This window comes from Leucoraja erinacea, chromosome 16 (assembly GCF_028641065.1).
Source record: "Leucoraja erinacea ecotype New England chromosome 16, Leri_hhj_1, whole genome shotgun sequence".
Taxonomy (NCBI): domain Eukaryota; kingdom Metazoa; phylum Chordata; class Chondrichthyes; order Rajiformes; family Rajidae; genus Leucoraja; species Leucoraja erinaceus.
The window spans coordinates 9,149,673-9,172,347 of NC_073392.1; the positions used below are offsets into that span (position 1 = coordinate 9,149,673).

The 22,675-nt window shown below is 43.7% G+C and overlaps 1 protein-coding gene across 1 annotated transcript; it reads left to right on the plus strand.

Moving 5' to 3' along the window:
- The first annotated feature begins 446 nt into the window (after positions 1-446).
- On the plus strand, positions 447-19,982 carry arl6ip5a (ADP-ribosylation factor-like 6 interacting protein 5a). The gene is made up of 3 exons (XM_055647652.1): positions 447-757; positions 16,570-16,787; positions 18,575-19,982. The coding sequence occupies exons 1-3, from the start codon at positions 582-584 to the stop codon at positions 18,745-18,747; spliced, it is 567 nt and encodes a 188-aa protein (XP_055503627.1). The 5' UTR covers positions 447-581; the 3' UTR covers positions 18,748-19,982.
- Positions 19,983-22,675: the final 2,693 nt, after the last annotated feature.

Sequence of the window (22,675 nt, forward strand, 5' to 3'; positions counted from 1 at the left end):
ATAATCCGGTGGAGACGCCCCTCAAAGAAGGGAAGGGATATCACCCCAGTGGGTCACATGAGTGGCAAGGATGCATGGTCTAATGATAGATTGTGAACGCAACTGATTATAACACCAATGAATGTATGAATGCTGAGAATGTCTGAAGAGTTTTTGCAATGTCCTTGTTTTGTTTAGGTTTTTTTCTATTCTGAATATAGTTTCTTTTTCGGGGGGGAGGGGGAGTGCTCAGATAAAGATAAAGGGCCGGACAATTTAAATCTTGTAAGTTTTTCTTTTAAAAAAATCTGTGATTGGCTTTTATTAAAAAGCAGGAATCTTTTGTTTTGATTGCTGGCTTATCTGTGTGGTTTGTTTTGGAAAAGGCATTTGATTAAGTCTGCGTGCAGTGGCCTGGCACTGTTTTTCTCCCAGTGTGGTTGCAACCTGCGCATCAGACTCGAGTCAGACAACGTGATCTGGAGGAGAGGCGGTGGCAGGAACACTCGGCAGTGACGCTTTGTCAAGAGCTGCTGCTGCTGTTGCTATTTCTGCTGCGGTTTCCTTACCTCTCTCTCCCCCCACCACCGCTTAACATTAACATGGAAGTGAAGTTCGCTCCTTTAAGACCCTGGGACGATTTTATCCTCGGTTCCACGCGTTTCGCCCAGCCAGATTTCCGAGACTTGGCGAAATGGAACAATCGGGTGGTCAGCAACTTGATGTTTTACCAGAGCAACTACCTCGTCGTAGCTGTCTGTCTCTTCTTGCTAATCGGGTAAGGCGACTGGCTGGCTCACGGCTCAGGGCCTGCAGCCATTTGTTTCACAGGTTTGCTTAAATAGAGCTTGGAACAAACCACTGCCTCTTTGCAATAGTCTATGTACTGTCATTATTTTATCATGCTTGTGTGAGCAAATTCTAGTTTGGTGCAAGGATCCCTGCAACGCAGGGGGTATCATAGAACATAGAGTATAGAACGGTACAGCACCCTTCGGCCCACTCTGTCTGCGCTGAACATAATGCCTACTTCAACGTATCTCCTTTGTCTGTACATGTTGAAAAAAAAAATAACCCAGGCCAACTCAAAAATAATTTAAGACGTTCTCGGAAAAAGCTGTAGGAAAAGTAAACCTAGGGGACTCCAGAAAAGTGCAACCCTGGCTGGAGAAGCCAAGTCTGAAGAAGGGTCTCGGCCTGAAATATTACCTATCCATGTTCTGCAGAGGTGCTGCCTGGCCAGCTGAGTTGCTTCAGCACCGAGTATCCTTTTGTAAGCCCAGTCATAGCTCGATGCCTAGAATGCAGTGAATTAGCTCGTGTTGCACCCATTCCCTAATAAAACTATTTTAAATCTTATTCCCTGTCACACCCCAATGTCTTCTGAGAGCGAACTTGTAACATTTATTTTTGTACCTGCGTTGAAACAATTTAGTCCCGAATGTGTATTATTGAGATTTTGTGTCCAAATATTTCAATGAAACTGTATGGTAACAAATGCATATTTGTTAGATTGGACTCAATTGTGTCAGATCCGGATCATTCTCGTAGCCAACACCCTAGATGATTATTGAGGATTATTTATTTTAAGAATATTGGCAGGAAATCATACTGGATACGATTTACCATATGTTTTCCACAACAAGTTCATAACCTGATGTATTAGCTACACAATACTACTTGTACATTTAATTCTGAGATTGCAACAAAATGAACAGGATGGTTTTCTTTGCTTTGTTTCAAAATATTTTAAAGGCCATATTTTAACCTTATTATAACATTGGCAATTTTTCAAGCTTGGAAGTTGATTCTCTAGGTTAAAGCACCTATATAAAATTTGTTTAAGAAGGAACTGCAGATGCTGGAAAAATCGAAGGTAGACAAAAATGTTGGAGAAAGTCAGCGGGTGAGGCAGCATCTATGGAGCGAAGGAAATGGGCAACGTTTCGGGTCGAGACCCTTCTTCAGATTGATGTAGGGGGTGAAGAAGAAAGGAAGAGGTGGAATAAATGGGCTGAGGGGAGCTGAGAAAGGGAGGAGAAAGTAGGGACTACCTGAAATTAGAGATGTCAATGTTCATACCGCTGGGGTGCAAACTGCTCAAGCGAAATATGAGGTGCTGCTCCTCCAATTTACGGTGGTCCTCACTCTGGCCATGGAGGAGGCCCAGGACAGAAAGGTCAGATTCGGAATGGGAGGGGGAGTTGAAGTGCTGAGCCACTGGGAGATCAGGTTGGTTATTGCGAACCGAGCGGAGGTGTTGGGCGAAGCGATCGCCAAGCCTACGCTTGGTCTCACCGATGTAGAGCAGCTAACACCTAGAGCAGCGGATGTTTTATTTTTGCCTATTCGATGTCAGGATGGTTCCAAATTAAACTCACGGTGCACAGTACACAATTTTCTGAGTTGCATGATGTACTTAAGGTCTCAAGGTTTCATTCAAACAATATTTGTTTCCAGCAAGGAAAACAGTGCTGGAGGAACTCAGTGAGTCAGGCAGCATTTGTGGAGGGAAATGAATAGTCTGTGTCTTGGGTTGAGATTCTTAACTTGGGCTTGTCGATCGGGTGGAGATGGTCTCAATCCAAAGCATCAACTCTCCATTTTCTTCCAGGTATGGAGTCATGTTCAGCACAGATATTGTTGGTTACAATTTAGTTTATTATCAAGGGTATGAGGTACAGTGAAAATCTTATGTTACGTGCTAACTGGTTAGCGGAAAGACAGGCAACAAAAATACTTTTAGTTGTATCTCAGTACACGTGACAATTAACCAAACTGTACCAATGACTGTGCTGAACATGATGCTATATCTGGACGGAAATGGAGAATTGATGCTTTAATAATAATAATAATAATACATTTTATTTATGGGCGCCTTTCAAGAGTCTCAAGGACACCGTACAAAAATTTAGCAAGTAGAGGAAAAACATGTAAGGGGAATGAAATAAATAGTAGAGACATGACTAGTACACAAATTAAAGACAGAATTCAATTCAAAACACAATATGAGGCAATTCAAGCACAGATGAAAAGGGAGGGGGACGTGGGGCTAAGGATAGGCAGAGGTGAAGAGATGAGTCTTGAGGCGGGACTGGAAGATGGTGAGGGACACGGAATTGCGGATCAGTTGGGGGAGGGAGTTCCAGAGCCTGGGAGCTGCCCTGGAGAAGGTTCTGTCCCCAAAACTGCGGAGGTTGGACTTGTGGATGGAGAGGAGACCGGCTGATGTGGATCTGGGGGACCGTGAGGGTTGGTAGGGGGAGAGGAGGTCAGTGAGATATGGGGGGGGCCAGATGGTGGATGGCTTTGTAGTGAGGATCAGGATTTTGTAGGTGATCCGGTGGGAGATGGGAAGCCAGTGAAGTTGTTTGAGGACTGGAGTGATGTGATGCCAGGATTTGGTGTGGGTGATGAGTCGGGCGGCTGCGTTCTGGACCAGTTGGAGTCGGTTGATGTAGGTGGAGCTGATGCCAAGGAGAAATGAGTTGCAGTAGTCCAGTCGGGAGGAGATGAAGGCATGGATGAGTCTTTCAGCAGCGGGAGGTGTGAGAGAGGGTCTGAGTTTGGCGATGTTGCGGAGGTGAAAGAAGGAGGTTTTAATGACATGGCAGATGTGAGGCTCAAGGGAGAGGGTGGAATCAAAGATCACGCCAAGGTTGCGGGCCTGGGGAGATGGGGAGACAGTGGTGCCGTCGATGGTGAGAGTGGGGTTATTGATTTTGCTGAGTGTGGATTTGGAGCCTATGAGGAGGAATGTGCTTTGTGTCGAGACCCTTCATCTCAACTGGGCTGAAGTGCCTGTTCTTGCGCTGTCCTGTTCTATGTTCCGTACGACACGAGTACCTGCTGAGTTCCTCCGGTATCTAACTCTCTTGCCTCCATTATTTCTTTACCCTTTAACTTTAGGTAATACCTTCCATTGGTTGAGTTGTATAATCCGACTGCAACTCTGCAATCATGCAAAACTCGGAAAGGTTTCCAGCACAATAATTCACAAAATGCTGGAGTTACTCAGCGGGACAGGCAGCATCTCTGGGGAGCAGGAATGGGTGACTTTTCAGGTCGAGACCCTCCTTCAGGCCTCTGTGTCTCGACCCGATAAACATCACCAATTCCTTCTCTCCTGAGATTCTGCCTGTCTCGCTGAGTTACTCCAGCATTTTGTGTCTACCTTCGATTTAAACCAGCATCCGCAGTTCTTTCCTACACAAATAATTTGCTCCTACTTAAAAGATTTAATGTAATTGGGTATTTGAGTGCTTATTGTTGGTTAAATAGACCATAAGTATAAGAAATTGGTTCACCATGAATTGTTAATTCTACCCAAATTACTGCATTATCGTGTATCTGATTTATTTGCTGCCCTGCACAATAATTGATGTTTGGATCATGCCTATTTATTGCCAAATAACCATTACTACTTGGAAGTTTTAATTTACTTCAGAGCGGGAGGGTAGAGGAATTTTGAATGTAAAAGTGTTTTGCAGCTGAGCAGTACCTTGTTCTCACCTCATGGTTATGTAGGGTTTTACAATCAGGGTTGTTATTACTGCTTCAATTGTCAGTAATCAAGGCCATTTAGACCAATTATTCCACATTGGTGACATATTGGAGGTCAGAAAATTCATAGTGCTCAGAATAGAATATTGAACTACCCCTGAGTTGTGGAAAAGGCAACATTGCAGATGATGAAGTCCTGAAATAAAAAAAAACAAATGCTGGAAGTACTCGGCAGATCAGGCAGCTTCTGTGGAGAGAGAAATGATATTCCAATTTGACCTCATTCTAGACTGGTCAGTTCTGATGTCACTGGGAAGTGCTGTTTACATCACTGGAAGGTGAGAAGGGAAAATAATCAAAGGGCACCTTCTACCTGCAGAATGTCTTCTACAGTTTGAGATTGAGTAGCCAGGGTATAACTTGCGGTCCTCTTGGTGAACTTTGCAAGTAGTTTACTACAGTATATTTAACTTTCTGTGGAGTTTAAACATCTTTTAAAATGAAGTATGGAGAGAAAAAAAAGCTATTTAAAACCGGGTGAGTATTAAGGGTAAATAGAACCTGAAGACTGGGAGATACATTGTGGCTTGATGCTTTTTTTAGAAACCGAAAATAGGTGCAGGAAGGAGTAGGCCATTCGGCCCTTTGAGCCAGTACCGCCATTCAATATGATCATGGCTGATCATCCAAAATCAGTACCCCGTTCCTGATTTCTCCCCATATCCCTTGATCCCATTAGCCCAAACAGCTATATCGAACTTGTGATCCTTGGCTGTAAGCTGATGGAAGAAAACGATGAGAGCTTGACTTTAATTTTCCTAAATATTTTGGAGAGTGGTTTGGAGAAATTTGAGGTGTCAGTATGACAGGATGCTGTAATGAGCCAATTATTGATTCATTTCCTGCTCAGTGTCGTATAATAGGGAACTTATTTGCATCAATTTGAGCAATCATTCTTTCAACATGTGTAGGAAGGAGCAGCAGATGCTGGTTTAAATCAAAGATAGACACAAAAAGCTGGAGTAACTCAGCGGGTCAGACAGCATCTCTGGAGGAAAGGAATGGGTGATGTTTGGGGTCAAGACCATTCTTCAGACTGAGATTTAGGGGCAAGGTAAATGAGATGGTCTTGTTTAAATCTAACGGATGTTTCCACCAGTGGGAGAGTCGAGGGCTAGAGGTCATAGCCTCAGAATTAAAGGACGTTCTTTCGAAGGAGACGAGGAGAAATTTATTTCGTCAGAGGGTGGTGAATCTGTGGATTTCTTTGCCACAGAAGGCTGTGGAGGCCGTCAGTGGATAGTTTTAAGGCAGAGATAGATTCTTGATTAGCACAGGTGTCCGGGTTTATGGGGAGAAGGCAGGAGAATTGGGTTAGGAGGGAGAGATAAATCAGTCATGATTGAACAAATGGCCTAATGCTCTCCTATCACATGACCTAATAATGATCCCGAATATCAGGGTCTTGACCCAAATCGTCACCTTTTTTTTTCTCTCCAGAAATGCTGTCTGACCCGTTCGGTTACTCCAGCTATTTGTGTTTATCTTCTGTTTAAGTAGCATCTATGCTCTGAAGAGCCAATGGCATCTGATTACTGCAGAGGTCACATTGAATTAAGTCTTTTTCCCCATGCTGTTTAGATCAAAGAGCTTTTTTTGTTTGTCAGTCAATTTTCAAAATAACTTAAGTGTTTTTCTAGTTCCTGATTGCAATCATGTTGTAACCAGTTTGGTCCACTTAATGAAAAAGTGCATTAGGGCAGCAGGGTTGCTCAGCCATAGAATTGGTGCCTTCCAGCGCCAGAGACCTGGGTTTGATCCTGACTACAGGTGCTGTCTGTACAGAGTTTGTACATTCTCCCTGTGACTGCGTGGATTTTCACCCACAACCCAAAGACGTACAGGTTTGTAGGTTAATTGACTTGGTAAAATTGTAAATTGTCCCTAGTGTGTGTTGGATCGTATTCATGTGTTGGGATCGCTGGTTGCTGTGGACACGGTGGGCCGAAGGGCCTGTTTCTGAACTGTATCTCTAAACTAAACTAGTGCTCCTTAATTTGTGTCATGGAAAATATAGGAAGGAACTTCAGATGCTGGTTTACACCAAAGATCAACACAAAATGCTGGTGCAACTCAGCGGGACCGGCAGCATCTTTGGAGAAAATGGTTTTGATCTGAATCGTCACCCATTCAATCTCTCCAGGGATGCTGCCTGTCCCGCTGCGTTACACCAGCATTCTGTGTCTTTCTTTTCTGTCATGGAAATGTGGCCTACAATTGGACTACCTGCTTATGGCTGACCTTTCAGTAATCGAACATATTTCTCAATTGGTTATGGAAGAAACCTTCAATGACCAGCAACAATATTGTCATTGTACAAAGTGTTGGAGGAACTCGACGGGTCAGGCAGCATCTGTTGTTCTGTTGTCTGCCTGGAACTGGTTGACCTCCCAGCGGAGCGAGATGTCCGTCGGGGAATGTTGCCGACTGACCCCCTTGCCAGACTGCAGAATTACGTGCTGAGGGACGCACGGAAGCTCGGCGCAGCCAACGCCAAGGCTCTGTGGGGGAGGACCACAGTCTAGGGTCCTTCCGCTGCTGGACATTGGGGGGCAGGTGTGGTGGAGACGTCCCTCAAACAAGGGAAGGGATATCACCCCAGGGGGGCCACATGAGTGGTAAAGGTACTGGGTATAATGGTTAGTTCTGTGAACACTACCCAATACAACGCAAACAAATGTATGCATAGCCGCTGAGAATATCTGATGAGTTTTTGCACAGTTCTTGTGTATTTTTTATTCTGAATAAAGGATTTTTTATTTTTGGAAATCAAAAAAAAAGGCAGCATCAGTGGAGGGAATGGACAGATGACATTCTTCAGACACAGTTATTTGCTGTGCAGCCAGTCATGTTGGTCAATTGTGTTTTATTGCCAACTGGTAAAATTTAGTAAAATGCAAAGTACAACCATTAGCCTCCAGATTTTATAAGAATGCATGTTTTGGAAAGAACTGCAGATGCAACGATGGACACAAAATGCTGGAGTAACTTGGAGAGGGTCAGACAGCATCACGTGAGGAAAGGAATGGGTGATGTTTCGGGTCCAGAAACTGTCTTGTTTCCCTTTCCCCTGACTCTCAACGTCGCCTATTGCTTTTCTCCAGAGATGCTGTCTGACCCGCTGAGTCACACCAGCTTTTCGTGTCTATCTTTATAGTAATGCATCTTGCCTCTACGTAATAATCAGCAGGAACAGGAGTGGCTCGGGGTCAGTTAATTCCCGTAACACAGTGCAATGAGCTGAAACTATCATTCTTGCAAGACACATTTAAGGGCCTGCAGTTCCAGAAAATGTTAAATTTTTAATGAGCAATACTTGAAAATACCATGAAAATATCTTGAACGAATAGCAAAGTAAATCAATACCAGATGACTTGCTACTCTTTCTCTCAACGTGTTCCCACATCACAGAAATATAAGAGAGGAGACACAAAGAACTGCAGATGCTGGGGGGGGGGATTGATTGGTATATGGGTGGACAAAGGCCAAAGATGTACAGACAAAAGGCTGTGAGATAAGGAGAGAAGAGGCTTAAAATGTGAAGCTAGATGAAGGGATGTAGATGTGGTGGGGAACCTTTAGATTTGCTTACTGTGCCAATGGTTTTGTAAATTTGGAATTATTTGCCTAGCTCTGTTGCTGCAAGGATTATTGATATTATGTAGTATTTCTCTCGCTTTGCATGGCAGGCTGTTGAGGGGGAACATAGATTAGCCAATCTTGGCTTCAATCCACAATAACAAAACGCCATGTGTGGTGTTGAGATGTTTATAACAGTGACTGTGCAATCAAGGCCGCCGTCTGTGGGTTCATTTGTGTAGTACATGGAACGTTTGAAGCAGGTTTTTATTTATCCCCCCCCCCCCCCCCCAGGTCTCATACCCTGATCTATCAATTGTGGCCACAATGAACTCGTTGTCAGTGTTTTACAAAATGGAAACAAGGGCTTCGGCCCAATTCGTCCATGCCGATCAAGATGATCCATCTAAGCTTGACCCGTTTGGCTCGTATCCCTCTAGAGGGGATGCTTGGTGGTGCAGCGGTAGAGTTGATGTCTTACAGACCTGGGTTTGATCCTGACTACAGTTGCTGTTTGTAGGTTCTCCCTGTGACCGCATGGGTTTTCCCCTGAGATCTCTGCTTTCCTCCCACACTCCAAAGACGTACAGGTTTGCAGGTTAATTGGCTGAGGTAAAAATTGTGAATTGTCCCTGGAGTGTGGGATAGTGTTCATACACTGGGTGATCGCTGGTCAGCGTGGACTCAGTTTGCCAAAGGAACTGTTGCTGCATTGTATCTTTACACTAAACCTTTCCTATCCAAGTAGCTGTCACGTGTCTTTGAAATGTTGTTTTCCTACAACCACCTCTGGCATTTCATTCCAAAAACCAACCCACTGAGAGGCCACATTCAGCCAGGGATGTAGGTGAGAGTGCAAATTTTATCTTGGGCTATATTAGAAGGCCCACCATTATAGTTCTCGTCCTATTCTGTTCCATTGACGGGTATAATTGACTATCAAATGAGGCAGATAATAAATAGCTAAAATAATATGTTCAGCACTATACTCAAACTGCTCCGGTATCTGATTCTTATTGCAAAATGCCTTGGTTAGACACCTATTTGTACGCAACCAGGATGTTCGTTTTATTAGTTTTAGAGATACAGTGTGGAAACTGGCTCTTCGGCTCACCGAGTCCGCACCGACCAGCGATCCCCACACATTAACACTATCCTACACACAATAGGGACAGTTTACACTTATACCAAGCATAATATTTACCTAAGGTACACAAAGCTGGAGAAACTCAGCGGGTGCAGCAGCATCTATGGAGCGAAGGAAAAAGGCAACGTTTCGGGCCAAAACCCTTTTTCAGACGTAATACTCCACTGTGAAATCTCTTCAAGGTATGCCTACCTTGAAGAAGTCCTTCTCCTCTCTCCGGACTTCGCTCCATAGATGCTGCTGCACTCGCTGAGTTTCCCAAGCTTTTTTGTGTACCTTCGATTTTCCAGCATCTGCAGTTCCTTCTTAAACACTTTGTAATATTTACCTACATACCTGTACGTCTATTGGCTATTGTCATATTGTCTATTGTCTTCGGAATGTGGGAGGAAACCGAAGATCCCGAAGAAAACCCGTGTGGTCACGGGGAGAACGTGCAAACTCCTACAGACAGCAGTCTGGATCAAACCTGGGTCTCCGGCGCTCCACATGCTGTAAGGCAGTAACTCTATCGCTGCGCCACCATGCCGCACTCGCACACTGCTGCTTCCTTGGTGTTTATAATTTGGCAATGTGACTTTAACTTTTCCAAATTTTGGCGACCAGTACCTCGCCAATGACTATTTATAAAAGCCTGGGAAGAATGCCTTTAAAATGGAAGCTATGATGCTCTGACTGCATGGTAGTATCTAGGGAGGAAACTTGGGAGTTAGTTGAGCTTTTAAATTGTCTGTTGGTCATAATTGATGGAAGGGCTGTGGGGAAACTAGGCGGCAAGCACTCATAGTTTCCAGTGAATTTGGCAGCAGAAAATGGATGATGAGTTCAGAGCTGTGGAATGACAGGTGCTGGCTGAATTTAGGCAAATGATTCTTGAGTATGCTCCAAATGCAGTCAGCGAATAAGCATTATCGGTGGACTAATTTGTTTCCAAACCCTGATATCTGATTACATTATTAAAGGCTACACATCTTGTTTTCTGTAATTCCCTGTTTTTAATCTTCGCAACGCAGCAACAATGGCTTGAGGGAAAAGTTTTTTATGATTGGTTTATTGAATTTTAACGTTGTGTTTTTTTAAAATTTTTTTTTTTACCTGCTTTTAACTATTTATAGTTCTCAGGGACTGGATTGTTTCTAGTGTTTTTCTGTGAATTCCCTGCGATGCTTTTTAATCTTCGCAACGCAGCACTGTAACAATGTTGCTTGAGGGAAGGTTGAATTGATTGATTGAAGTGAAAAATACTGACTGGAAATTTCTCCAGACTTCTGCTCAATTAAGCATGTTATCTCGGTGCAAGCGGAACATTATAGAAAAGATTATGTACAAATATTCAAAGTATAGCCCAAACATAGCCCAGTTATACAAAATACAAAGTGTGAAACAAAATGCTGGAGTAGCTCATTTGGAGTGGCAGGTCATTTGGCCGATCAAGTCATTTAGAGCGGCACGGTGGCGCTGCGGTAGAGTTACAGCGCCAGACACCTGGGTTTGTTCCTGACAACGGGCACAGTCTAGATGGAGTTTATATGTACTCCCTGTGACCGCAAGGGATTTCTCCAGGTGTCCTCCCACATCCTTTGTAGGTTAATTGGCTTCTGTTTAAATTTGTCCCCAGTGTGTAGGATAGAACTAGTGTGTAGGTGATCGCTGGCTGGCATGGACCCGAGGTGCCAAAGGGCCTGTTTCCATGCTGTATCTCAAAATAACATTCAATGTGTCAGGCAGCATCTCTGGAGAAAATAGATTTGATACTGCCTGACCTGTGTTACTCCAGCATTTTGTGTCTATCTTTAATATAAACCAGCATCTACAGTTCCTTTTTTAATTACAATATACAAAGTATATTCAGCATGTCTTGCACACACTTTTCAGGATGTCTAATATTTTATGGCCCTCCATCAAACTCTGCCCATGTCACAGAATTTCTGTAAAAATAAGAGTCTGAAGAAGGTCTCAACCTGAAACATCACCTAACCCTTTTCTCCAGAGATGCTGCCTGACCTGTTGGGTTACTCCAGCATTTTGTGTCTTTCTTCGGTGTTAAACAGCATCTGCAGTTCCTTCCTAAAAACTCTGTTCTTCCCGTGAACTGCGTGGTTTTTCTCCTGGTGCTCCGGTTTCCTCCCACACTCCAATAAATGTTTATAGATGGAGTTTGTTAATTGGCTTGGTATAATTGTTAATTTAGAAGAAGTTAATTTAGAATTGTGTTTAGAAGATTGAGGAGATTCGGTATGAATGCTCTCTTGAACTTGTACAGGTGTACGGCAGAGAGCATATTGACTGGTTGCATCACGCCCAAGAATGAAGGGGATTACAAAAAGTGGTGAACACCCCTTACTACAATAGCCTGAGAAATCTCGCTTATTCATTTCTTCCAGAAATGCTGCCTGACCTGTTGAATTACTCCTCCACTTTGTCTTTACCTCTCCCTTTGTTGATCTTTCCACTCTCTTTACACCTTCCTGCCAGCAACTGGCTTCCGTACAGTGACACCTTAACCTGCCGTCCCCACACACACACACACACACACACACACACACACACACCACACACACACACACACACACACACCCACACACACACACACACACCCACACCTTTTGTATTGTTGTAGGATTGTGTTCAGCTTTGCAGTCTGACCGTATTGGTACAGTTTTGCAGATTCAGTTTCACAGGGCACCACTTTGTGACTGAAGTCTAAGGGTGGCACAGCGGTAGAGCTGCTGCCTTACAGCGTCAGAGACCTGTGTTCAATACTGACGACGGGTGCTTGTTTGTACGTTCTCCCCGTGACCTGTGTGGGTTTTCTCCAGGATCTCCAGTTTCTATCCGCACTCCATAAAGTTTTGGAGGTTAATTGGCTTCAGTAATCCAATTGAAAATGGTCCCTAATGTGTGTAGGATTGTGTTAGTGTGCAGGGGTGGTCACTGGTCGGCGCAGCCTTGGTGGGCCGAAGGGCCGGTTACCGCGCTGTATCTCTAAACTAAACCAAGCCGTCTAATTCGGCACTGACATCACCGAGGCATACATGGTTCACAGGGTGTAAGCATGTTTGTGGGGGGTAGATCTATGGATTTCCATTTTACCCTTGGTCATATGAGTTCCTTCTGGAGATTTTGACGGGCATTTCCGATTGAAGATGTTGGAATGTTAAATTGCCCAACAGTTTAAATAATATTCTCTTGCAATTTGTAACACCAAACTGAAATAATGTTTGTGTCCCAGAAGGACACAAATTGCTGGAGTAACTAGTTCAGCAGGTCGGGCAGTATCAGTGGAGAACATGAATAGGTGACGTTTAGGGCCAGAACCCTTTTGACATTGTGAGTCTTGAGAAAAATGTTCTACTCTCATTTTATGCAGATGTTGGTGAGCAAACGGAATGAGCTGCCAGAGGGAGTGGGTGAGGCGGGTACAATGACAATATTTAAATGACATTTGGACAGGTAAATGGTGGGCAAGGTTTGGAGGGACATGGTCCAAACGTGGGCAAAATGGGACCAGCGTGGATGGGACATCATGGTCGGCATGGATGTGTTTCTGTGCTGTACAACTGTGACTATGATTTTAAATATTGTTAGGAAGATAGGTGGCCTCATCTCCTCTACACAGTTCGCACTTGTGTAATATCTCAGACATTTAGTGACATTTTATGGGGGAGATTTGGATGCTGTGTCATGGGAAAAGTTAGTGAGATGAGCAGAAGCACAGTTTAAGGACTGTTCCTAAAGGTGCCTGTTAACAGAATAACGAGATTATATTCCAATCAGTCCAAAGAAGAGTCTTGACCCAAAACGTTGGCAATCCATTCTCTCCTGAGATGCCCATACGTCATAGAAGCAGAATTAGGCCATTTGGCCCATCAAGTCTACTGTACTATTCAATGACGGCTGATCTATTTTTGCCTCTCGACCCCATTCTTCTGCCTTCTCCCCAAAGCCCCCAACACTCCTACTAATCAAGAATCTGTCAATCTCCACCTTTACTCTATGATGCGATAGAACTTTATTTATTCCAGGAGGGAAATCGATCTGCCAACAGTCATAAAAAAGGAGATACATGAAACATGAAGTTAAAGTGACGAGTGGAAAGGATTGGGGATGTGCAATGATTGGAGAGGGGAGTCAGTCCATCCCATGACCGAAGGGTAGGAGTCATACAGTTTGATAGCCACAGTTAAAAGGATCTCCTGTGTGGCGTTCTGCAAAGATACCCTGTTCTGCTGAGCTGTTCTGGCACTCTGTGCCTTTTGTAAACCAGCATCTGCAGTTCCGTGGTTCTGCAATAGAACAGAGAACATTGTTAAGGAAGGGAAATGATGGATCCAAGGAAAGAAAATATCCCCCGCACCCCCGATGTTCACATCTCGTCCACACTGATCAGCTGTTAATTGTCAAGGTGTCACTGACCTCTCCAGGCTGCCACCACTATCATTTACGTCATTCTTTTGGTCTTCACCTGACACAGATGAAACATTCACTCTGTGTATCAGCATTTTAGTTGCCGCAATGCTGCTTACTATTTGTTTGTGAGTTGATTAAACCTCTGCTTCCATCAACATAAAGCCTTTAAACAATTTGACCCATATAACATCTATAATTCATGCACCGCATTAAAAAAATATTAACACTTTACATGATCCACTTCAGTAAAAATTCTCTCTTTTAGTGACTGAATTTCATTTCCTTTGTCCTTTTAAGTTACTGATGTTTCACCTGTTAATTTTAAAATGGGTCGGTTGGGACATGCCACATGTTTGGGAGGGAGAGAGAGAATGCGTTCTAGCAGATGTGTGCAATAATCCCTCGTTTTAAGGCAGAGATGGGTAGATTCCTGATTAGTACGGGTGTCGGGGGTTATGGGGAGAAGGCAGGAGAATGGGGTAGATCAGCCATGATTGAATGATGGAGTAGACTTGATGGGCCGAATGGCCTAATTCTGCTCCTATCACTTATGACCTTGTATGATATGAGAAGATAGAACTTTATTTATCCCAGGACGGAAATTAATCTGCCGACAGCCATAAACCACAAAATACATGAAACATGAAATTAAAGTGACGAGTGGAAAGGATTGGGGATGTGCAAAGATGGGGGAGGGGGAGAGGGGAGTCAGTCTTGACAGCTTTATAACTGATTTCCGTTATATCGGACGGACCTGCCGACGCCCCCGACTTCCGGCCCTATCCCCGCCTCGCAGGGTGCACCAGAAAGCCCTCCTTCACCCACCGCACGGTCTAGTTGTTGTGGCTCGCGTTGTAGCCCCTGGGGACAGCGCCCTCTTCAGGCCGCCACCACCGACAGGATGCGCTCGGTCACTGTGGGGCTCCCTCCCCTCTCGCCAGCTGCCGCTTCTTCCTGTCGGCCATCACTTCATCCGCTCCCCACTCCATCACCGCCACCTCCCCCTCCTGATGCTCAATCCGCTCAGCCCCCCCCCCCCCCCCCCCCCCCCCCCCCCCCCCCCCCCCCCCCCCCCCCCCCACCCCCCCCCCCCCCCCCCCCCCCCCCCCCCCCCCCCCCCCCGCCCTGCACTGGTTCAACAGTGTTTTTAGTTTCACGTGCCAAACGCACAGTGAAATATTTTTTCACAAACAGTTCAATAGAGTATTGCCATGCCCAAGTACTTCCTGTTGGATATTCAAATATTCTTGTTGGAAATAAGCCTGTGAAAAGCAAGTCTTGTTTGAATGGCTTATTCAAATGAATGAATGAATGATGTCATAAGGGATGGGAGTAGAATTAGGACATTCGGCCCATCCAGTCTACTCCACCAGTCAATCATGGCTGATCTATCTCTCCCTCCTAACCCCATTCTCCTGCCTTCTCCCCATAACCTCTGACACCTGTCTGCAAACACCAAGGTATGCAAAGAATCGCCACATAAAGGGCGCCGTATTTCATTTGTGGTCCCCCCTTAGTCCATGGTGGCTCCCGCCCCACTCTGGGTCCTCCTTTATTCTCCCTCCCGGCGGTTGTAACCTAGTAAGCCATACGGCTGAATGTGTATCGGGTGACAGCAAAGTTGTAGATACAAATAACTTCTGCGCCTGATGTTTTCTTTCTCGCATGACTCCTCAACCATGTTACTATTGGGTAGAGAACTTTGGAGAAAAACATACCTCGTGGGTGATGTTATGAAATATTTTGTAGCTGTGTGACATGTGACTTGCTGAAATCTAGAACTTAATCTTCTAACGTGCTGTTTTTAAAATTCCGAAGTTTTTTTTAATCAGTTATCAAAAACAATCTAACCATTGGCATGTTGATGTCAAGTTCATTAGTTCATGAGACTTAAGGATGAAATGTCTGCTCCGCTCTTCGATCGTGGCTGATCTATTTTTCCCTCTTAACCCCATTCTCCTACCTTCTCCCCGTAACCTTTGACAACCGGGCTAATCAAGAACCTACCAATCTCCGCTGTAGAAATACCCACTGACTTGGTCTCCACCGCCGTCTGTAGCAATGCATTCCGCAGACTGATAACTGAAAGCTTGCTCAAGGCAGCAGGGATTCGGGACTTGGAGTAGTGTGGAGCCAGAGAGCATTCTTGAACTTTGTGTACAAAATCATGAGAGGAATTGATCAGGTAGATGTACGTTAAGTTTATTCGTCACATACACATACGAGATGTGAAATGAAATATAGAGCCTCTTGCCTAGAGTAAGGGAATCGAAGGTGAAGGGGGAAGGATTTAATAGGAACCTGAGGGGTAGCTTTTTTACACAAGGTGTCGAGTGTAAGGAACGAGCTGCCGGAGTTGAGGCAGTTACCAAATGCAATATTTAAGAGCCATTTAGACGGGTACATGGCTAGGACATGTTTAGAGGCATTATGGGCCAAATACAGGCATGTGGGACTAGTGTAGATGGGACATGTTGGCTGGTGTGGGCAAGTTGGGCTGAAGGGGCTGTTTCCACGCTGTATGACTCGGTGACATGAATGTAAATAGGGAATGATCAATGTGGAGAATATTCTGTGTGTACATTCTCCCCGTGACCGTGTGAGCTTTCTCCAGTTTCCTACCACACTCCAAAGACTTGCAGGTTAATTGGGTTCCTTAATTAAACTGTAAATTGTCCATAGTTTGTAGGATAGTGCTGGTGTACGGGGTGACTGGTGGGCCGAAGGGCCTGTTTCCATGCTGTGTTGCTAAAGCCTAAAGTAAAGTCTAAAGACCAGTTCAAGCGGCTATTGCTGTTTTGTGGGCAATATACTGGATTTGCAGTGGCATCCAAATTGAAATGTCGAATGATGTTGGGCTAAGTTACTGATGAATCTTCCTTTATTGACAGGTTTATGAGTCCATTGGAAATCCTCCTGGGAGGAGCAGTGGTGACAGTGATATTCACCGGCGCTCTGTGGGCATCTGAAAATAAGGCAGCAATTGGCCACTTCAAACGGCAGCACCCAACTTTCTTTGTTGCGGCCATTCTAATGATGAGCTACTTTATGATTTCCATAATCGGAGGTGTGATGGTTTTCCTATTTGGAATCACACTGCCGTTGCTTTGTAAGTATTCAGTCCTTTCCCCCACCCTGGTCATTGTACTAGTTTCATTGTCGCCCTGCCTAGTTTCACTGTTTGCATCACTCGTTATCACCTTTCCCACAGCCAACACTGGACCATTGTAGGCTCTGCCTTTCCTTGATATTGGGTATTGGTATTAGATATTGTAATAAGTAAAATGGCGCCTCTTGCATATGGACTCGCGTTATTAGAGTAGTATTAGGCCATTCGGCCTATTGAGTCTACTCCACCATTCAATCATGGCTGATCTCTGCCTCCTAATCCCATTTTCCCGCCATCTCCTCCTAACCCTAGACATCCATTCTAATCAGGAATTTGTCTATCTCTGCCTTAAAAATATCCACCGACATGGCCTCCACAGGCCTCTGTGGCAATGAGGTCCACAGATTAATTACACTCTAACTAAAGAAGTTCCTCTTCGCTTCCTAAAAGAGCACCCTTTAATTCTGAGGCTATGTCCTCTGGTCCTAGACTCTTCCACCAGTGGAAACATCCTTTCCACATCCAGTCTATCTTTTCCTTTCATTATTCTGTAAGTTTCAATGAGGTCCCCCTCAACCTTCTAAACTCCAGTGACTAGAGGCACATTGATGTCATAGAAACATAGAAAATAGGTGCAGGAGTAGACCATTTGGCCCCAAGCCAGCATTGCCATTCAATATGATTATGGCTGATCATCCAACATCAGTACTCCTTTCCTGCTTTTTCCCATATCCCTTGATTCCGTTAGTACTAAGAGCTAAATCTAACTCGCTCTTGAAAACATCCAGTGAATTGGCCTCCACTGCCTTCTGTGGCAGAGAATTCCACAGATTCATAACTCTCTGGATGAAAAAGCTTTCCCTCATCTCAGTCCTAATTGGCCTACCCCTTATTCTTCAAATATGAACCCCAGGTTCTGGACTCCTACAACATCAGAACATATTTCCTGCATCTAGCGTGTCCAATCCCTTAAGAATTTTATATGTTCTATAAAATACCTCCTCTCATCCTTCTAAATTCCAGTGACTTCCCAGTTGATCCATTCTTGCATCATATTTCAGTCCTGCCATCCCGGGAATTAACCTGGTCAAGCGCACATCATATGGTGATCCACTAATTCCTGGACTCGGTGGACTGCCCTGTGCATACTGCACTCACTGGGGTGATTGTGCTTATGTACTGGGATAGCCTTGTGGATCTGCACGGAAAAAATGTATTTCACAGTTTCTGGTGCATGTGACAATAAAGAAACAATTGAAGCTTGATAATGATATTAATTCTTAATAACCATTTGCTATAAATAAAAATTAAACAAATTCTTATAATTATTAATCTTACTTATTAAGCCAAAAGCTAACGAAAATTGTGCTACTTAATTCAAAGATAGACATAAAAGTCTGAAAAAGGGTGTCGACCCGAAACGTCACCTATTTCTTCGCTACATAGATGCTGCCTCACCCGCTGAGTTTCTCCAGCATTTTTGTCTACCATAAAAATGCTGGAGTAACTCAGCGGGACAGGCAGCATCCCTGGAGAGAAGCAATTCGGTGATGTTTCTGGTCAAAACCCTTCTTCGGATTAGAGTCAGCGGAAAGGGAAACGAGAGAAATAGACGGTGATATAGAGAGAGATATAGAACAAATGAACGATGATAAAGGAAACAGTCCATTGTTAGCTGTTTGCCAGTTGAGAACGAGAAGCTGGTGCGACTTGGGTGGGGAGGGAGAGGGGTTACTTGAAGTTGGAGAAATCCTGTCTAATCTTAAAACCATTTCACTTTATTTTAGTAATATTTGTGCATTCCTCTCTACGGCTTCGTAACCTTCAGAACAAGTTTGAAAACAAGATGGAAGAGATTGGACTTAAGAAGACCCCCATGGGCATCTTATTGAATGCTCTCGGTCAAGAGCAGGAGCACATTTCTAAAATTGCTGATATCTTGTCACAAAGCAAAAACTAACCAGGTTCTGATTTAATTTAACTCCTTAAGAGTTGTGTTGTGCAGTATTCCTGGAATAAGGTTTTGCAATTCTTTAAAGAGCCTTAACAAGCTGGTATTAATATTAATTTTCAAGTATTCCAAGCTGATATTAATGCTTCACTCTTGATTATTCCAAAGTACAGCTGGAAATGTTTTTTGCAAAGTGAGATATATTGTGGAAAATTAACTGCTTATTATAGTGACAATATGCAGTTTTGTCTGTGTACATTTATGGAATTTTTCTTATCCGAATCCCAGCTATGATGGGATGTAAACAATTTATTTGGATGACGTGTAAACTTGCACTTTCTGTTATTAGTACCTGTATTTATTTCTGTTAATTGGTTAAAGGCTGATTTAGAATTGAAGAAAATTATCATTCAAATATTTTCATTCACAAATAGCTAATAGAACCAGAGTATATACAGTTGGTGTGGGGTTATATGATAGCACTATGTTGACATTTTCACTAGTTTTGAACAGGCCATGTTGCATATCCTTCCTGTTCAGTATGATTTTGCGCAGAAATGTCTATTAAAAAGCCTTTATTAGTTTGATATTTGGCAAATAGAATGATCAGTTTAACTCAATAGACACAAAAAGCTGGAGTGACTCAACGGGACAGACAGCATCTCTGGAGAGAAGACATGGGTGATGTTTCGGGGTCGCGACCCTTCTTCAGAAGATGCTGCCTGTCCCGCTGAGTTACTCCAACCTTTTGTGTCCATCTTCGGTTTAAACCAGGATCTACAGTTCCTTCCTACACAGTTTAACTTGATAATTCCACCTAACATGATGAACAAATTCGGGTGTGTTGTGAAATTGGAGAAATCAAAACACAAAAAGAACAACAGCTATAATTTTAAATTAACTATGTGATTGAAAAGTTGAGTACATTAGGAGTACTGGTGTTATTCTCTCAAAATGAGAAGCATGTTTCATGACCAATGTTCTTCCTTGGCATTCATATCAACTTTTACAAAACCGAATAGTCCTGAAAGTGAGCTTTGACAAAATTTGCATCCTTGACGATTTTGGCTTATTTTTATTGACAAAACTGCGGATGTAATGCTTCAAGTTTTCCAACAGCTGTTAAATGTGGAGTATGAGCTCAATTTTGTGTATAAGGTGTAACTATTTTCTGTGTTATCTATTTTCAGGTCCAAAGATATGCAACATCTTTTGCATGCAATAAAAACTACTTTAAATTTAAATTACTGTTGTATTCTACTTTGACTATCATTTTTCAGAAAAAAATCAGAAATCGTTGAATTGGGCCATTCGTTTTTGACAATAGGACCTGACTGTACATAGTTTGTACGTTCTCCCGTGACCTGCGTGGGTTTTTATCCAAAATCTTCGGTTTCCTCCAACATTCCAAAGACATACATGCCTGTAGGTTAATTGATAAAATTGTCCCTGGTGTGTGTAGGATAGTGTTATGGGCCTGTCCCACTTAGGCAATTTTTATAGGTGACTACAGGCGACTAGGCTGTCGACCAGGGTGTCGCCTGTATGGTCTCCTCTGTCGTCCAAAGAGTCATACCTTCAAAGGTACACAAAAATGTTGGAGAAACTCAGCGGGTGCAGCAGCATCTATGGAGTGAAGGAAATAGGTGACGTTTCGGGCCGAAACCGTTCTTCAGACTGATGGGGGGTGGGGGGAGAAGGAAGGAAAAAGGGAGGAGGAGGAGCCCGAGGGCGGGGGCATGGGAGGTGACAGCTCGAGGGTTAAGGAAGGGGAGGAGACAGCAAGGACTAGCAAAATTGGGAGAATTCAATGTTCATTCCTACCGGACGCAAGCAACCCAGGCGGAATATGAGGTGCTGTTCCGCCAATTTCCGGTGTTGCTCACCCTGGCAATGGAGGAGACCCAGGACAGAAAGGTCGGATTGGGAATGGGAGGGGGAGTTGAAGTGCTGAGCCACCGGGAGTTCAGGTAGGTTATTGCGGATGATCGCCCAACCTCCGCTTAGTCTCACCGATGTAAATCAGCTGACATCTAGAGCAGCGGATGCAGTAGATGAGGTTGGAGGAGATACAGGTGAACATTTGTCGCACCTGGAACGACTGCTTGGGTCCTTGAATGGAGTCGAGGGGGGAGGTGAAGGGACAGGTGTCATACCTTCAGTTTGTTTAAGAAGGAATGGCAGATGCTGGAAAATCGAAGGTAGACAAAAGTGCTGGAGAAACTCAGTGGGTGCTGCATCATCTATGGAGCGATGGGCAACGTTTCGGGCCAAAACCCTTCTTCAGACCTTCAGCATTCTCTGGACGTGCACCCTTTATTTCCCTTCACTTTTCTGTATCCTCGTATTTCCAGACCATTTCCGACTCGTGTGCCTTCTGCAAATGCATTACCTTGCACTTCCACTGGCAGAATGCTATTTAGCTGTGTTAATCCATCTGACCCGACCATTTGTCCTGCACCCAAGCAACTTTATTGCTGGCCCTGGTTCACGGTCACATTTTCAAGGAATCTCTCCGGTGAATACAAAAATATTTATTGTGGCCACCACTTGTTTAATTTACAAAATCCCTTTTTGGATGGAGTGGTTCCCCACCGAGGCATTGAGAGATTAGGTTTGCCGCCACCAGGTAATCTTAATGTAAAGTGGCTATTTCGAGAAGCTGGTGATGTCTTCTTAGTGTCCTGGTCAGTAATCTCACCAGCATCGTGACTTGATCAAATTATCATTACATAATATAACCCCACAATATTCACATCTGCTCTCGTGATTCTGCCTCGGAAGTGTAAAAAAATCACGAGAGGAATGGGTCGGTTAAACACACAGAGTGTTTTTTGCCCAGAGTAGGTGAATCGTGAAACAGGGGACATGGGTTTAAGGTGATATGGGGGGGGGGGAAAGATTTAATAGGAACCTGAGGGGTAACTTTTTTTTTTTACACAAAGGGTGATGGGTGTATGGAACGAGCTGCCAGCGGAGATATTGGAGGCAGGTACTATTGCAGTGTTTCAGAAGCATTTATGGGGTTGTTCATGGACAGGACAGGTTTAGAGGGATATATGGGCCAAATTCAGGCAGCTGGCCGGCGTGGGCAAGTTGGGCCGAAGGGCCTGTTTACGTGCTGTGTGACTCTAATTTCAAAATGCTCTGTGACAATCAGAGGCTATGAAAGATATAAAATTGTCCCTCAAAATATTACCTGAATAAATTCTTGCAGAAAAATGCATTTTACTGATCCACTCACTTCAAATATTATGCTGATAATCTCTTATTCTTTGATGTATCTTCGTAGGGAATTTTAATCTCAATAATGAAATGATTTTTTTCATTTCAAGATTATAAATGCCAAGTGAATAACTTTCATTGAACAAATTATGGGCATTGAAAGAGGTTTAAGTCTGTCTGTTTTTAATGAATCTTATCCTTGCTTTTTACCTCCATCTCCTGGATATTCTCTTAATGACAGGAAATTATTCCTAGGTCTTTAGCTATATTTACGTGCATTTCCCTGGTTTGTTTTTGTTGCAAAATCCATTCCCTAAAAAAAAAAACACATTTCTGCTTGAATTATTGTGCTCATCATGTTTGCTTGTATACTGCTTGCATTAATTTGGAACAGGCTGTAAAGCATGGAGCTTCTCGACCAATAACATCAGACAGCTTGAGGCTTTACAAGGGCAATATTTGGCTCTGCATCAGTGGACTTCGCTGCTGGGTTTCCAAAGGACTTAATCGGATCAGCTGCAGAGGTTTGTGTTATGTACATTTTCTTTTTCCATTGATTACAGTGTAAATTGTAGTCGAATCAGAGGGACTTTTAAGTTGATCAAAATAAGTAATTAGAGGTTTCGTTCAGAAATATAGTGGGGAAACCCCCACCCCCCCCCGTACACTATCCCACACACTAGGGACAATTTACAATTTTTACCGAAACCAC

Bases quoted from the DNA above. Each gene is read 5' to 3' on its own strand.
- arl6ip5a (XM_055647652.1), top strand. From the start codon at position 582: ATGGAAGTGAAGTTCGCTCCTTTAAGACCCTGGGACGATTTTATCCTC. The intron at 758-16,569 runs GTAAGGCGACTG...CTTTATTGACAG, and splicing joins TGTCTCTTCTTGCTAATCGG to GTTTATGAGTCCATTGGAAA. The intron at 16,788-18,574 runs GTAAGTATTCAG...ACTTTATTTTAG, and splicing joins AATCACACTGCCGTTGCTTT to TAATATTTGTGCATTCCTCT.